The sequence below is a fragment of the Argopecten irradians genome, chromosome 7, assembly GCF_041381155.1.
Source record: "Argopecten irradians isolate NY chromosome 7, Ai_NY, whole genome shotgun sequence".
NCBI lineage: Eukaryota > Metazoa > Mollusca > Bivalvia > Pectinida > Pectinidae > Argopecten > Argopecten irradians.
This window is the reverse complement of record NC_091140.1, coordinates 21,489,362-21,507,844: the sequence shown is the minus strand read 5'-3', so window position 1 is coordinate 21,507,844 and position 18,483 is coordinate 21,489,362. Positions and strand designations below refer to the sequence as shown.

Below are 18,483 nucleotides of genomic sequence, written 5' to 3'. Positions count from 1 at the left end.
TTCCCCCAAGGATGTTTCTGGCCAAATTTGGTTACAATCCATGCAGAACACTAGGACAGGTAGCGATTTATAGGATTTACCTCAATTTCACCTATTGGGCCCCGCCCCTCCTGCCCCCGGGGGGTCAGAGCCAATATTTATACAAGTTCTATTCCACTTCCCCCAAGGATGTTTCTGGCCAAATTTGTTTTTAATCCATGCAGAACTCTAGGACAAGTAGCGATTTATAGGATTTACCTCAATTTCCCCTATTGGGCCCCGCCCCTCCTGTCCCCGGGGGGTCAGAGCAAAAATTTATACAACTTCTGTTCCCCTCCCCCCAAGGATGTTTCTGGCCAAATTTGGTTAAAATCCATGCAGAACTCTATGACTAGTAGCGATTTAAAGGAAATGTTGACGGACAGACGGACGACGGACGGACGGACGGACGGACGACGGACGACGGACGACGGACGCCGCGCCATGACATAAGCTCACCGGCCCTTTGGGCCAGGTGAGCTAATAATGCAGACGAACATGAAAATACACATTCAAGTTGAGCACCTTCAGAGGTAACCTCAACAGCTCTATCACTAACTACAAACTTAGCAAAATGTGTCAGTATTTCTCACCCATAATTTACTCATGTTTCCTCTAGTCAAAAAATCTTGTTTTCTTAATTTTTAAAATAAGTTTTCTCAATTGGGTAAGTGCATGTCTTGTCTTTGCGCATTGAAGTGTTACCTCCCTTGCAGTCAGGTATTCATTGTGACATCATTATTTTGTGAGTGAATTTCACACATTTTCTCTGAAAAAGTATACTATTACGCTCATAAACACATGATGTCACAACCAATACCTACCCACAAGGGCAGATAACTCTGTAATATGTAAACTTATAGTAAGAAGGTTGTTGTGTTTGTATCCAGTAGAGATAAACACTTACATTGTTCTCATTAGGTAGCCATGGGTCCTTCTGTAAGAGTTTCACACATTCTCCTAAGGAATGCATACCGATACATGGATAGTAGCCATCACGAGGTATGTTTACCTTCGTCTTGTAAATCTGATAAGTAAAAATCATTTATACGAGTATATCAACCAATGCAATTTGTGTATATTACATTGAAAAATTAGTGGTCAATAATTCTTTATCCTTTGTAATCACTCAAACATGGTATAGATAATAAAGGCATCAAATAGGTCACAAAGACATGTATGTAGATTACTGAGTTATCATATTTTAGTCTGAATCATAAGTAGGTCACTGTGTCACGTACCAGGATATGTATGTTACTGAGTTAACAGATTTTAGTCTGAACCATAAGAAGGTCACTGTAACATGTATGCAGGTTACTGAGTTATCATATTTTAGTCTGGATCATAAGTAGGTCACTGTTTGTCATGTAGGGGGGTATGTAGGTTACCGAGATCACAGATTTTAGTCTGAACCATAAGAAGGTCACTGTAACATGTATGCAGGTTACTGAGTTATCATATTTTAGTCTGGATCATAAGTAGGTCACTGTTTGTCATGTAGGGGGGTATGTAGGTTACCGAGATCACAGATTTTAGTCTGAAGTATTAGTAGGTCACTGTGACATGTATGTAGGTTACTGATTATCATGGTTTAGTCTGAACCATAAGTAGGTCACTGTCATGTAGGGGGAAATGTAGGTTACTGAGTTAACAGATTTTAGTTTGAACCATAAGTAGGTCACTGTGACATGTAGGGGGGTATGTGGGTTACTGAATTAACTGAACTATAAGGAGGTCACTGTGACATGTAGCAGGGTATGTAGGTTACTGAGTTAACAGATTTTAGTCTGAACCATAAGTAGGTCACTGTGACATATACCAGGGTATTTAGGTTACTGAGTTAACAGATTTTAGTCTGAACCATAAGTAGGTCACTGTGACATATACCAGGGTATGTAGGTTACTGAGTTAACAGATTTTAGTCTGAACCATAAGTAGGTCACTGTGACATATACCAGGGTATTTAGGTTACTGTGTTAACAGATTTTAGTCTGAACCATAAGTAGGTCACTGTGTCATGTAGCAGGGTATGTGGGTTACTGAGTTAACAGATTTTAGTCTGAACTATAAGTAGATCACTGTGACATGTATGTAGGTTACTGAGTTATCATATTTTTGTCTGAACCATATGTAGGTCACTGGGATATGTATGTAGGTTACTGAGTTAACAGATTTTTGTCTGAACCATAAGTAGGTCACTGTGATATGTAGCAGGGTATGTGGGTTACTGAGTTAACATATTTTTGTCTGAACCATAAGTAGGTCACTGGGATATGTATGTAGGTTACTGAGTTAACAGATTTTTGTCTGAACCATAAGTAGGTCACTGTGATATGTAGCAGGGTATGTGGGTTACTGAGTTAACATATTTTAGTCTGAACTATAAGTAGGTCACTGTGACATGTATGTAGGTTACTGAGTTATCATATTTTTGTCTGAACCATAAGTAGGTTACTGTGTCACGTACCAGGATATGTAGGTTACTTAGTAAACAGATTTTTGTCTGAACCATAAGTAAGTCACTGTGTCATGTAGGTGGGTATGTGGGTTACTGAGTTAACAGATTTTAGTCTGAACCATAAGTAGGTCACTGTGACATGTATGTAGGTAACTAAGTATCTGGTATTGATGACTGATACTAAGAGGGTGGATTTTAGTGAGTATTTATGATCAATGAGATGTTGAAATCATAGTAACACTGACCTCCTCCTCATTCTTGTAGAAGTAGAGCATACGTTCAGTGACATTGAGATGGCAGCGAATGATATCACCAACTTCATAGTTCTTACGTGTTGTGCTTTTGGGGTAGCCACTCTCAATGAAAATACTGTCAAACAAAATACAGTAAAATCAAAGTACTGTAAGTACTGAATGAAACATTAGTCAAAATAATGTCAAACAAATCAGATATCACAATTGTTTTCGTCCATGAGTACTGCTGTAAACCAAACCTCACATATAAAGCCGAGAGTTGCTAATAGGAATGCTCAGTAAAAAGGCTTTAGGATATTGGATATAAATGCACCTGCATCTTTATGAATAATTAGTCAATTCCAAATTGAAATACTCCATACAGATTGTTTTCTTTTATTCCTGGGTATAGTATACCAACCCGCCGTCATCTCCGTGGTAGGCAATGGAGAAACGGTTCCAGCCCGGCTGTCTGTTGGCTGGGTAGGTCTTTGGACAGATGCCGATCACAATAGTGCCTTTAACACCTAGACTCATCACCTCTGTAAATAAACAATCGCTAATCGTGTGACACAAGTCAAAAGTTGAATAGGTCAAGATGTATTGATGCCTATATAAAGATAAAAGCTCAGGTAAATTAGGTAAATCTATCTAGAGTTCATTTGTTTATTAAAAGTAAAAGCCAGACAGCTAAATCTGACGTTTTCAGACTGAATTAATATAAATCCCATGTAATATAGTAAGTGATTTTCAGTATCAAAAAATTTCCAAAGATGTTTACTTTCATCCATTGATACGTTCTAGAATGTTTTGATTACGGTATATAAGAATACTTACTAAATGAGAACTCAGTAAAAGTTGTGGAGAATGGATTTGGTCCAACCAACTGTCCTACTGGTATAGACGGGGAGTTGGTATCATAACTGTCAAAAGAGTGTAATAAAGTATACATGTAATTACTGGTATAGACGGGGAGTTGGTATCATAACTGTCAAAAGAGTGTAATAAAGTATACATGTTATTACTGGTATAGACGGGGAGTTGGTATCATAACTGTCAAAAGAGTGTAATAAAGTGTACATGTAATTACTGGTATAGACGGGGAGTTGGTATTGGTATCATAACTGTTGAGTGTAATAAGGTATACATGTAATTACTGGTATAGACAGGGAGTTGGTATCATAACTGTCAAAAGAGTGTAATAAAGTGTACATGTAATTACTGGTATAGACGGGGAGCTGGTATCATAACTGTCAAAAGAGTGTAATAAAGTATACATGTATTTACTGGTATAGACAGGGAGTTGGTATCATAACTGTCAAAAGAGTGTAACAAAGTATGCATGTATTTACTGGTATATATACAGGGAGTTGGTATCATAACTGTCAAAAGAGTGTAATAAAGTATACATGTATTTACTGGTATAGACGGGGAGCTGGTATCATAACTGTCAAAAGAGTGTAATAAAGTATACATGTAATTACTGGTATAGACGGGGAGTTGGTATCATAACTGTCAAAAGAGTGTAATAAAGTATACATGTAATTACTGGTATAGACGGGGAGTTGGTATCATAACTGTCAAAAGAGTGTAATAAAGTATACATGTAATTACTGGTATAGACGGGGAGTTGGTATCATAACTGTCAAAAGAGTGTAATAAAGTATACATGTAATTACTGGTATACAAAGGGAGTTGGTATCATAACTGTCAAAAGAGTGTAATAAAGTATACATGTTATTACTGGTATAGACGGGGAGCTGGTATCATAACTGTCAAAAGAGTGTAATAAAGTATACATGTAATTACTGGTATAGACGGGGAGTTGGTATCATAACTGTTGAGTGTAATAAGGTATACATGTAATTACTGGTATAGACGGGGAGTTGGTATCATAACTGTTGAGTGTAATAAAGTATACATGTAATTACTGGTATAGACAAAGAATCAGTATCATAACTGTCAAAAGAGTGTAATAAAGTATACATGTATTTACTGGTATAGACAGGGAGCTGGTATCATAACTGTCAAAAGAGTGTAATAAAGTATACATGTAATTACTGGTATAGACAGGGAGTTGGTATCATAACTGTCAAAAGAGTGTAATAAAGTATATACATGTAATTACTGGTATAGACAAAGAATCAGTATCATAACTGTCAAAAGAGTGTAATAAAGTATACATGTAATTACTGGTATAGACGGGGAGCTGGTATCATAACTGTCAAAAGAGTGTAATAAAGTATACATGTAATTACTGGTATAGACGGGGAGTTGGTATCATAACTGTCAAAAGAGTGTAATAAAGGTATACATGTATTTACTGGTATAGACAAGAATCAGTATCATAACTGTCAAAAGAGTGTAACAAAGTATACATGTATTTACTGGTATAGACGGGAGCTGGTATCATAACTGTCAAAAGAGTGTAACAAAGTATGCATGTAATTACTGGTATAGACGGGGAGTTGGTATCATAACTGTGAGTGTAATAAGGTATACATGTAATTACTGGTATAGACGGGGAGTTGGTATCATAACTGTCAAAAGAGTGTAACAAAGTATACATGTAATTACTGGTATAGACGGGGAGTTGGTATCATAACTGTCAAAAGAGTGTAATAAAGTATACATGTAATTACTGGTATAGACGGGGAGTTGGTATCATAACTGTCAAAAGAGTGTAATAAAGTATACATGTATTACTGGTATAGACGGGGAGTTGGTATCATAACTGTCAAAAGAGTGTAATAAAGTATACATGTATTACTGGTATAGACGGGGAGTTGGTATCATAACTGTCAAAAGAGTGTAATAAAGTATACATGTAATTACTGGTATAGACGGGGAGTTGGTATCATAACTGTCAAAAGAGTGTAATAAAGTATACATGTAATTACTGGTATAGACGGGGAGTTGGTATCATAACTGTCAAAAGAGTGTAATAAAGTATACATGTAATTACTGGTATAGACGGGGAGTTGGTATCATAACTGTCAAAAGAGTGTAATAAAGTATACATGTATTATTACTGGTATAGACGGGGAGTTGGTATCATAACTGTCAAAAGAGTGTAATAAAGTATACATGTAATTACTGGTATAGACGGGGAGTTGGTATCATAACTGTCAAAAGAGTGTAATAAAGTATACATGTAATTACTGGTATAGACGGGGAGTTGGTATCATAACTGTCAAAAGAGTGTAATAAAGTATACATGTTATTACTGGTATAGACGGGGAGTTGGTATCATAACTGTCAAAAGAGTGTAATAAAGTATACATGTAATTACTGGTATAGACGGGGAGTTGGTATCATAACTGTCAAAAGAGTGTAATAAAGTATACATGTAATTACTGGTATAGACGGGGAGTTGGTATCATAACTGTCAAAAGAGTGTAATAAAGTATACATGTAATTACTGGTATAGACGGGGAGTTGGTATCATAACTGTCAAAAGAGTGTAATAAAGTATACATGTAATTACTGGTATAGACGGGGAGTTGGTATCATAACTGTCAAAAGAGTGTAATAAAGTATACATGTAATTACTGGTATAGACGGGGAGTTGGTATCATAACTGTCAAAAGAGTGTAATAAAGTATACATGTAATTACTGGTATAGACGGGGAGTTGGTATCATAACTGTCAAAAGAGTGTAATAAAGTATACATGTAATTACTGGTATAGACGGGGAGTTGGTATCATAACTGTCAAAAGAGTGTAATAAAGTATACATGTAATTACTGGTATAGACGGGGAGTTGGTATCATAACTGTCAAAAGAGTGTAACAAAGTATACATGTAATTACTGGTATAGACGGGGAGGGTATCATAACTGTCAAAAGAGTGTAACAAAGTAATAACATGTATTTACAAAAGAGTGTAATAAAGTATACATGTATTTACTGGTATAGACTGTCAAAAGAGTGTAATTAAAGTATACATGTAAATTACTGGTATATACGGGGAGTATATCATAACTGTCAAAAGAGTGTAATTAAGTATACATGTAATTACTGGTATAGACGGGGAGCTGGTATCATAACTGTCAAAAGAGTGTAACAAAGTATATACTAGTACATGTAATTACTGGTATAAAAGACGGGTAATAAAGTATAGGGTGGGGGAGTTGGTATCATTAACTGTCAAAAGAGGTGTAACAAAGTATACTAGAGTAAATTACTGGTATAGACAGGGAGTTGGTATCATAACTGTCAAAAGAGTGTAATCAAAGTATGCATGTATTTACTGTATATATACAGGGAGTTGGTATCATATACTGTCAAAAGTGTTGTAATAAAGTATACATTGTAAAATTACTGGTATAGACGGGGAGCTGTATCATAACTGTCAAAAGAGTGTAATTAAGTATATACATTGTAATTACTGGTATAGACGGTAGAGTTGGTATCATAACTGTCAAAAAGAGGTGTAACAAAGGTACTAATATAGTACATGTAATTACTGGTATAGACGGGTAGTTGGTATCATAAACTGTCAAAAGAGTGTAAATAAAGTATATACATGTAATTACTGGTATAGACGGGGAGTTGGTATACATGTATTAGCTGGGTATAGACGGGGCTGGTATCATAACTTGGTATCAATTAACTGTCAAAAGAGTGTAATAAAGTAGTACATGTTCATTATGGTAAAGGTATTTACTGGGAACAGAGGATTGGTATCATAACTGTCAAAAAAGAGTGTAACAAAGTATTTACATGTAATTACTGGGTATAGACGGGGAGTTGTATCATAACTGTCAAAAGAGTGTAATAAGGTATACATGTTAATTAATCTTGGTAGTAGATCGGGGAGTTGGTATCATAACTGTCAAAAGAGTGTAATAAGGATATACAGTATTCTGATATACATTGTATCAAAACTTAAAAACTGGTAAATTAGACATGAAATTACTGGTAATAGACAGAATCGGTATCATAACTGTCAAAAAGAGTGTAACAAAGTATCACTACATTACATCATAGGTACGGGAGCTTAGGGTAATCATAACTATCAAAAGAGTGAAATAATGAATACATGTATTTAACTCGGTAAACGACAGGGAGTTGGTTATCAGAACTGTCAAAATAGTGTAAACAAGGTATATTCTGTTATTACTGGACATTAGACGGGGAGTTGGTATCATAACTGTTGAGTGTAATAAAGTAATACAGTTAATATACTAAGTATACTAGTAAAACATGTATATATTGTAATGTGGGCCGCAAGTAACTTGAACCTCTAAATAACAGTGATGTAATATCATTACTTACACAGAACAATTACTGACCTCCCTATTAAGTTCTAAGTAGAGATCTGTAAGTGTGGTTTTATAACCTATGCATATTAGAAGAAGTTTATCTCCCTTGTGGGTAGGTATTGTAATAGTGACAGTAGTTTAGAAATAGTAGGGAGCACAAAATGACATACTATATATCAGAGAATATAATGGAACATTACACTCTTACAAAAATAATGAACGATCCTAATTGATACCATCCCCGAACAATGAAGATAACACTGACTATAATATCCCAAAGTGAAAAAATATAATAGAGGTGGCGAGGAGGGAGCCCAAACCTCTTATACCTCTTTTACTGACCCTGGTTAAATTAATAAGCCTACCTATATTCTAGATTACAAAACCAGCATTATGGCGGTCGTCTCGTGATGGGAACTTATATAGCCCTCTCTACAGATGAGGGAATGGTATAACACACACGAGATTTCTGACAACTCACCTTCACCTGGTGAGCTCCACCCCTGTCTCCCAAATGTACAGCATCCCTAAATCATCATAATGGAACATGATGAAGATATAGATCAGCTACTCAGTTAGGAGCAAACATATATAAAAGATTTTAAAAAAATAAAATCCCTTCCATCAACCTATCCCGGCATAATTGACAACTGATCTTTTTTTATCAGCTAAAGAAATACAGCCTTGAAAAATCATCTTTGATTAAATTAACAACCCTAACTACAAAGGTTTTTCAATATGTTCTACCACCCCTGCAGCTTCACCAAATGTAGAGATACGTTAAATAACTGTTGTCTCCTAGTCCACATTATATTCTCATTCCTTGAAACACTCGCATAGTGTAATTGTCTATCAACCATACACCTGGACACTTTTCAGCAAAAGTGAATGGAAATGACTTATTCCCAAAAAAGTAACAACATACTTGTTTGTGGACAAAACTATTTTAGAGATAAATGAATATAAAAAGTTTTTATACATCATTATTTATTCACATTGTTTTGATAACTATTGTAATCAAATAATCGAGCCATACGGACTTGAAAAGAAATGAGGTAAATACAAAAGCAACAATGTTCATGATACAATTTAAACTAATCTATACATTGGACTACCTGTACAACAAATCTGAAATTTCCAGGTGTGATTATGGTATCATAACTGTCAAAAGAGTGTAATAAAGTATACATGTAATTACTGGTATAGACGGGGAGTTGGTATTCATAACTGTCAAAAGAGTGTAATAAAGTATACATGTAATTACTGGTATAGACGGGGAGTTGGTATCATAACTGTCAAAAGAGTGTAATAAAGTATATACATGTAATTACTGGTATAGACGGGGAGTTGGTATCATAACTGTCAAAAGAGTGTAATAAAGTATACATGTAATTACTGGTATAGACGGGGAGTTGGTATCATAACTGTCAAAAGAGTGTAATAAAGTATACATGTAATTACTGGTATAGACAGGGAGTTGGTATCATAACTGTCAAAAGAGTGTAATAAAGTATACATGTATTTACTGGTATAGACGGGGAGTTGGTATCATAACTGTCAAAAGAGTGTAATAAAGTATACATGTAATTACTGGTATAGACAAAGAATCAGTATCATAACTGTCAAAGGTGTAAAGTAGTGTAAAGTTACATGTATTTACTGGTATAGACGGGGAGTTGGTATCATAACTGTCAAAAGAGTGTAATAAAGTATACATGTAATTACTGGTATAGACGGGGAGTTGGTATCATAAACTGTCAAAAGAGTGTAATAAAGTATAACATGTAATTACTGGTATAGACGGGGGTGGTATCATAACTGTCAAAAGAGTGTAATAAAGTATACATGTAATTACTGGTATAGACGGGGAGTTGGTATCATAACTGTCAAAAGAGTGTAATAAGTATACATGTAATTACTGGTATAGACAAGAGTCGTATCATAACTGTCAAAAGAGTGTAATAAAGTGAACATGTAATTACTGGTATAGACGGGGAGCTGGTATCATAACTGTCAAAAGAGTGTAATAAAGTATATACATGTAATTACTGGTATAGACGGGGAGTTGGTATCATAACTGTCAAAAGAGTGTAATAAAGTATACATGTAATTACTGGTATAGACGGGGAGTTGGTATCATAACTGTCAAAAGAGTGTAATAAAGTATATACATGTAATTACTGGTATAGACGGGGAGTTGGTATCATAACTGTCAAAAGAGTGTAATAAAGTATACATGTAATTACTGGTATAGACGGGGAGCTGGTATCATAACTGTCAAAAGAGTGTAACAAGGTATATACATGTAATTACTGGTATAGACGGGGAGTTGGTATCATAACTGTCAAAAGAGTGTAATAAAGTATACATGTAATTACTGGTATAGACGGAGAATAGGTATCATAACTGTCAAAAGAGTGTAATAAGGTATACATGTAATTACTGGTATAGACGGGGAGCTGGTATCATAACTGTCAAAAGAGTGTAATAAGGTATATACATGTTATTACTGGTATAGATGGGGATCTGGTATCATAACTGTCAAAAGAGTGTAATAAGGTATACATGTAATTACTGGTATAGACGGAGAATCGGTATCATAAATGTCAAAAGAGTGTAAAAAGGTATATACTAGTACATGTAATTACTGGTATAGATGGGGAGTTGGTATCATAACTGTTGAGTGTAATAAAGTATACATGTAATTACTTGTTACTGTGAATCAGGTATATATTATGCAATTACTGGAAACTCTAAATACATGTGAAGTATATCATTACTTACACAGACAATAACTGACTCCCTATTAAGTCATAGAGGATCAGTAAGTGTGGTTTTATAACTTTGCATATTAAAGAGTTATCTGCCCTTGTGGGTAGGTATTGATTGTGACATTGTGTAATTGTGAGCACTATGTCATATATTTCAGAGAATATAATGGAAATTTCTCTCACAAAATAATGACGTCATAATTGATACCATCCCGCAAGGAAGATAACTCTGTCTATAATATCCCAAATGTAAAATAAAATAGGGGGCGAGGAGGGAGCCCAAACCTCTTATACCTCTTACTGTCCCAGGGTAAAATTATTGCCACCTATTCTAGATACTAACCAGATGATGCCGGTCTCGTGATGGATACGTAGCTCTCGACAGATGGTGGGATGGTAGACCACACGAGATTCTGACATCTCTCCTTCACTGGTGCTCTCCCCTGTCTCCAATTGTACAGCTCCCTAAATCAATAATGGACATGATGAATTAGAGATCAGCTACTCAGTTAGGAGCAAACATTTATAAAGATTTTAAAAAATATAATCCCTTCCATCAACATATCATAATTGAAACTGATTTTTTTATCGCTAAAGAAATACTGCTGCAGCAGTTCTTTATTATATTACACCCTAAATACAAAGGTTTTAGGGTGTCTACCACCACTGCAGCTTCACCTAATGTAAGTACGTAAATAACTTGCTCCTGTCCACTTTATATTCTCATTCTTTAAACACTCGCATAGTGTATTGTCTATCAACCATAACCTGGACACTTTCAGCAAAAGTGAATGGTTGACTTTTTCCCAAAAAAGTAACAACTTACTTGTTTGTGGACAAAACTATTTTTAGATAAATGAATATAAAAGTTTTTATCATCATTATTTTTCACATGTTTGTTAACTTTTGTAATCATATTTCAGCCATCGACTGGAAAAGAAATGAGGTAAAACAAAGAACAATGTTCATTTACAATTTATACAATCTATACATTGAGCTACCTGTACAACAAATGAAATTTCCAGGTGTGATGAAACTCATTATGAACAAGTTAAACTGTATAGTAGTGTGTGTCTGAAACTCACCAACAGATCAGAGAAGCGTAGTTTGATAGTGTCCTTGACATTGTTGCTGTACCTATGTTTAGGACTGTGCTCCTGAAGGTCAAGTTTGTTCAGTTTCTTTTCCAGTTTGTCCTTATCTTCTTCCATTATCAAGGTCGCGGTTCCAGGGAAAACATACACAAACGACCCGTCATTGACACTGCAATATTCACATATCTTCTGTTATCTTACTAATCAGAAAAAAAATCATTTAAGCTGAACTTATAGCATCAAAAATAAAAAATAAATACAGGTACCATATTTAAAGTGCAATATTTACATTGAAATTATATTTGCTGATCAATAATTCATATCATATCAAAACGTTGTTAAGCAGAGGCAAATAGTATCCATGTGTGTATAGCCAATCAGAATCCAGCATTCTGTCACCTGATGTACCAATTATGATACATGTCATCAGCAGTTGATAATAAATATGATGGATCATTCTGTCAGGTGGAGTTTGTGACTAGACATTACTTACTCGCGTAGACAGATGCGGGGCGGGACTCCGTTGATGTTAGTGATCTCTATTTCATTGTAAGCTATAGGATCCATCGGTACCAGGGGTACGCCCTCTTTTGTGGACAACATGGGGTTGGGTCGCAACACGCTACGCATCCTCTGTTAAAAGTTGAGAAAAATATGTCTACAAGCCGGAAATAGATGCTGGAACTTCTTTTTTGTAATTCCTCACTTTCCATTTGACATTTTCATTCTCTAAATCCTTTATTTGCCAAGTCAAAATACAGAAGCTTCATCAAAGTGAAGAATGTAATATCTTTGTAGATAAACTTTAATCAAGATCCCCTTTGCACCCTGCAGCCCACATATCCACATACATTCTATGCCCGCAACGTACCCCTATATATTTGCACACCGTCTACTCACCAGATAGTCTTTGCATACCGTTCACTTACCCAGATGGTTTTTGCACACCGTCCACATATGCCACAGTCCTGACATCCACTCTGACTTGTTTTGCAGCCACATTCTCGCATGTAATTCCCCACAATGCCATTCCACTCGCATTTGATACCATGTTCCACACAATTGTTACACAGGGTACAAACAGACTGTATCTGCTTGGAGTCAAAAGCCTTCCAAATATGTCTGCAGCCAACTGATACGTTAACTGAAAAGGAAGGTAAAGTATGTTTACTATAGGTATTTCAAATAACAGTGAAAAATTAATTTCACATGCATTGAGTGGAATGTATAGATATAAACATTTTTACTATTTGATGTTGATATATTGCTGGATACTTGTCAATACTTACCCTAAAACACCAGGAGACATGTTTACATCAATCACAATTATCTACATAGACCATATAGATGCTCAATGTGATGACGGGGGTGATGTTTACCTACCTAGACCCTTTGGAACGCTCCATGAGATGACAGGGGTGATGTTTACCTACCTAGACCCTTTGGAACGCTCCATGAGATGATGGGGGTGATGTTTACCTACCAAGACCCTTTGGAAGGCTCTGTGAGATTAGGGAGATGATGTTTACCTACCTAGACCCTTTGGAACGCTCCATGAGATGATGGGGGTGATGTTTACCTACCTAGACCCTTTGGAACGCTCCATGAGATGATGGGGGTGATGTTTACCTACCTAGACCCTTTGGAACGCTCAATGTGATGACGGGGATGATGTTTACCTACCTAGACCCTTTGGAACGCTCCATGAGATGATGGGGGTGATGTTTACCTACCTAGACCCTTTGGAACGCTCCATGAGATGATGGGGGTGATGTTTACCTACCTAGACCCTTTTGAATGCTCCGTGAGATGACAGGGGTGATGTTTACCTACCTAGACCCTTTGGAACGTTCCTTGAGATGACAGGGGTAATGTTTACCTACCTAGACCCTTTGGAACGCTACGTGAGATGAGGGGGGTGATGTTTACCTACCTAGACCCTTTGGAACGCTCCGTGAGATGATGGGGGTGATGTTTACCTACCTAGACCCTTTGGAACGCTCCGTGAGATGAGGGGGGTGATGTTCTGATGGAAGAGGACCAGGTCTATCCAGTCCTTGTAGATACAGAACACCTGCCAGGTATACTCCCGAACTGTTGTCTCCGTTAGGTCATTTACGGTGTCCGTGATTTGCTCTGGGAAGTAACACCGTGACTCAATAGACAGCACTCCTTTATCTGGTAATTAGTAAATATAGAAATAGTCATTACAATTGGTCTGTTTACTAGATCTATAGCTGTATACAATATACCGCAAGCATGAATGCTTTTCACACAAGAAATGCTGTGCTAAAATAAGGTAGCGCTTATTATTATATTTTTTGTTTATCATTATATAGTCATGGTGATATATTTGTATAAATTCATCATTACGCTATTCCATTACACAACTTTCGTGCTAAAATTGGAGTGTACCAAAGTAAGTACCCTTACAGTACTGTAAACCAAATTAAACTTCCATGTGACTACGTTTTGCAGGCAATCAAAATCGTAAAAATAAATTTCAAAATAAATATTTCAAATACTGTTATAAATTAAGTAGATCCTTAGATTAGTCTTAAGGTAGCTCCATACTTTTGGGAAAACCCATGTCATTTTTTTCTAACAGGTCTTATTTTCTTGCATTTTTCATGTAGATTTCAAATCTGTAACGATCAATGGGTGTTCTCGAATTACTTTTTGAGATATTTGAGCTTGAAATATACCATCCATGCAAATTTGCTGACCGAAAATAGAAAAATTCGTAAAATTATGTTTTCTGTAATATTAGGGTGAATATTGTCTCGATCCTGTTGATTTTTTGTCCTAAATTTCTTACGATAGAACAATATACAAAACTGTTTTATTTTTACAAATGCTAACTAATTTTTGTTATTTCCCAGGACCGTTTCTATACGTTATTATCATGTTTTGCCATATTTTCGCCCGTAAAAAATCAATGAATAGGCCAAAAAGGAAATGAAAACCCATGTCAATTTCACAATATTTGTATATGATATGCCCAAGGTAATATGTTTTTCAAATATCATATAAAAACACAGGGTCCTCGATCAAAATTTCACAATTTTGTAAGCTTGAAGTTTGTAACTCGCAACCCTACCCCCGTTTCATCCAGTGCTAAGATGGGTTATATTTGACTATTTTTTGAAAATCATGCCGCAAAAAAACATTCCACATCAGTTCATACGCTTTTGTGATATTATATCTGGTTTACGTCTGTTTGTTTTTTATGATTTTCTCCAAATTGTGTGTTTAAAAGAAATCCGTATGCGATTTTTTTAGAATTCCGGAATTTCGGTCCGGCCGGGTCCCCTCTTATGATTTATAGCGACGAACGGCACTTCCGGTGTTTAAAAATCCATTCCCATTTACGACAGGGACCGCAAAAACCACAGAGATAGCATATAATTTTCACTTCACTGCTTTTATTTGATTTATTTAATGATTTTAAACATTCAATATTATATGTAGACAATTTTCACCCATTGAAAAAATATCCAAGTGTGATGTCGTGGCGTATCGGAAACCATTCTGGAATTCAAAACAACCTCCGCAACTTCCGGTATAGCGTCATATAAATTGGCGCGATTTTCAAAAGTATGGACCTACCTTAAGATCATAAAATTAATAACTAAGCCATTGTCATAATAGTCACTACATTTATGATTTGGTTAACATCAGGCACAGAATATTTGTAATCAGCCAGATCCCATGAATACTTTATCCCTATTAAAATATTAATGATTGAAGTTCCATCTAAAGATCTAGTGATTGATCCAAAAACAAAACTCACTGACATCAATGACTTGGAAATTTTATCACAACTGACTTTTGACCATAAAGTAGTTTTCATAGAGACTTACGTCATAGTAACTAAATCTTACAATAAATAAATTCATGGAAGACACCATTGCATATGATATTTCAGTATTCATAACTATGATGTCTTCGACCATAGGCCATGGGTCTTGGGGATATTGTATTTTAGATGGAAAGGGAGAAGTGAGTTACAAGTCATTGAACAGGAGACATCCAAATATCACTGTTATTATCAGGGGTTTGACAGTCAGGAGCTGCAGAGTTAGTTACACATTGGCTACGTAAAGAAGGTCAGTATTTACAGTTATACAAACTATATCAATCCAATGTTACTCTGAATCATTAGCTATGATTGACAGAAGAGACAAGAGTATTGATAGGCATAATACTAAAGGTTAGTCGAATGACAACATAATTTAAACCTTTGACAAAATGCAGAACAATGTTGGAATATTGACAAGGTTCATACAGAAATCAAAATATGAAATTCAAGGCTTTTCAAGGGCTTTTTAGGCATTTGATGATAAAATTCAAGGCATTTATAGCCATATTATAAGCATAAGAATTTCATATTGACAAGGAAATAAAAATGTTTCTTTCATTCTTCTAACATTAATCCTTTATATTGATGATATCTGACGAATTTGCAAACATTGCATCAATTTGAGGCAAAAAGTTTTCATAAAATGAGAAATCTACTAATCAAGGTATACTATAGTGTGAAATTGAAAGCCATGAAAACAAAGGTCTCATGATAATGTTTTCACAGTATATAGTTGTATGATATGAATAGAGGATTATGAATACATCACAATCACCCCACCTCTAACATCACCCTGTCCATCAACATCTTAATTGGATATAGAATTCTAGTGATCGTTATGTAACTGATACTACACCAATATTTTTGGAAGTAAAATTCTTTTAGGTATGGATTAGTAGTATTTGCAATAAAGAAGGAATCTCAGGTTAATTTTTATCATCAAAAATGTTAATTCACTGGATCATTTAATTAAAGAGTCATAAAACAGCTACATACATATAATTAATTGGAAAAAAATCCCAGAATAGCAGATCTAATGATGGTCGATAAAATCTTACCAAGAATGGGATCCAAATCACCATTTACAAGGTCTAGAATATAGTTAGAGTCAAAATTATCATAGAACGACAGAAAGCACCTACTAGGTCTAGAATATGGTGAAACTGATTTATACACAGATCTGAAACTATACTCCATTCATCAATTATTTATGTATATATGGCATAAAACAAAGTACTCTTAAGTGGCATAGATATTTGCAAAAACTGGAAAAAGATCATAAAAAGGGCCTTTGCTACTTATACTCAGGTGCAAATTATAATCCAGAAAATATGTACTTAATTTAATTATCAGAAAATGATTTTACATAATCAAGGTCTAGAGTACAGCTAAAGTTAAACTACATATTTTCCTGAAGGAATTCCCTAACGTATCCACTATCAGTGATTTTTTGTACATTATTTCTAAAGATTGTACCATAAGGTTAAGGATTGGTTGGTCCTAAAGGAATTTAAAGTGCAAGTTGCATGAATGTCTCCCATTAATTTCCAAGTGTACAATAAAATTTGCATGACTCAAGGGTCAAAGTCACGTTATGGCATTAACTATTTAGGTGATAAGACTACTGACCCATCAATCCCTCATGTCGTACGATCACTGTTTCCACGGCACCGAGCTGGAAAACTCCTCCCTCAGACGTCAATAGCACTGTGCGGCCATATTTAGTCATGTGACCGAGAACCAGAGCCAGGATGTGATCGGGTATTCGATGGGGGAAGGAATATGTACACTGGATCAGGATGGATTTATTCTTGTTTTTATCACCATGGCCACTCCAGAATTCTCTCTGTCAACAGGAATACAAAGACCATATACCTGTATATATTACAGTAATCAAAGTTTTAGTTGAAACAGTGTTTATTCACATATTGATATACATTATACATATACGGTGTAAGTCAAGTTCATTGATTAAACAAACTTAAAAACACTTTATTTCTCAATGATAATGATCCAATGACACAATTTTAGTTATTGAAATCTCAACCTTAAAATAAGTTCACTGGACCTGTGTAACCTTTGAAGTAGGTCAAGGTCATTCATTAAACAAATTCAGAAACCTTTATTTCTCAATACTATAATGATTCAATGTCACCACCATCATTATTGAGATAACACAGGCCTTAAAAATCAGCACTCTGTAACAAAGTAGACCAAAGCCATTTGTATGAAGAAACATTGCAGTTTTCACTCATGGATGTATAAAGTCCAAAACGATGACTGAATCTCAGGGTATTTCAGAGGAAATTTAAAGTTTTATTTTTCACAACACTTATTGACAGAAATGGAATAACAGAATCAGTCAATTTATAATGTATTTATAAGGTGATTATAAAAGTTGAAAGAGAACATCAAAGAATTACCAAAGCTACAGGCGGTGAGCCAAGGTTAGCCAATGTAGTATACACAAACTTTGGATCAGTAGGTACGGTCCTAAAACATGGAAGTCGCACAAGTCCAAGGTAGTCATGCATCAGATGTATCAGGGCAGTGAACTGTGAAGAAAGGAATATGTTTCAGTTATTTAATCAAATGTACTTACATGTGATATACACTGTATTATAGAACCCATGCATGAATATTATTCATTTCCAATTGAAACTGGATGGGCTTTTGTATTATTAAGTTCTAATAATATTACCCTGAAATTTTTTTTACTCTTAAATTTCTGACCCCATACACCCTTACCGTGTCTGGTCCCACCCTCACCTTGTCTGGCCC

General features: G+C 35.4%; 1 protein-coding gene across 1 annotated transcript in view; it reads right to left on the bottom strand.

The window, feature by feature from the left end:
* Positions 1-18,483, bottom strand: part of LOC138327080 (uncharacterized) — a 114,816-nt gene that overhangs the window by 61,895 nt on the left and 34,438 nt on the right. Inside the window, 12 exon segments of the mRNA XM_069273066.1 lie at positions 926-1,045; positions 2,722-2,845; positions 3,131-3,251; positions 3,547-3,632; positions 11,090-11,211; positions 11,832-12,009; positions 12,334-12,473; positions 12,770-12,984; positions 13,824-14,018; positions 16,761-16,793; positions 17,332-17,548; positions 18,126-18,257. Coding sequence (XP_069129167.1) covers positions 926-1,045; positions 2,722-2,845; positions 3,131-3,251; positions 3,547-3,632; positions 11,090-11,211; positions 11,832-12,009; positions 12,334-12,473; positions 12,770-12,984; positions 13,824-14,018; positions 16,761-16,793; positions 17,332-17,548; positions 18,126-18,257 — 1,683 coding nt within the window.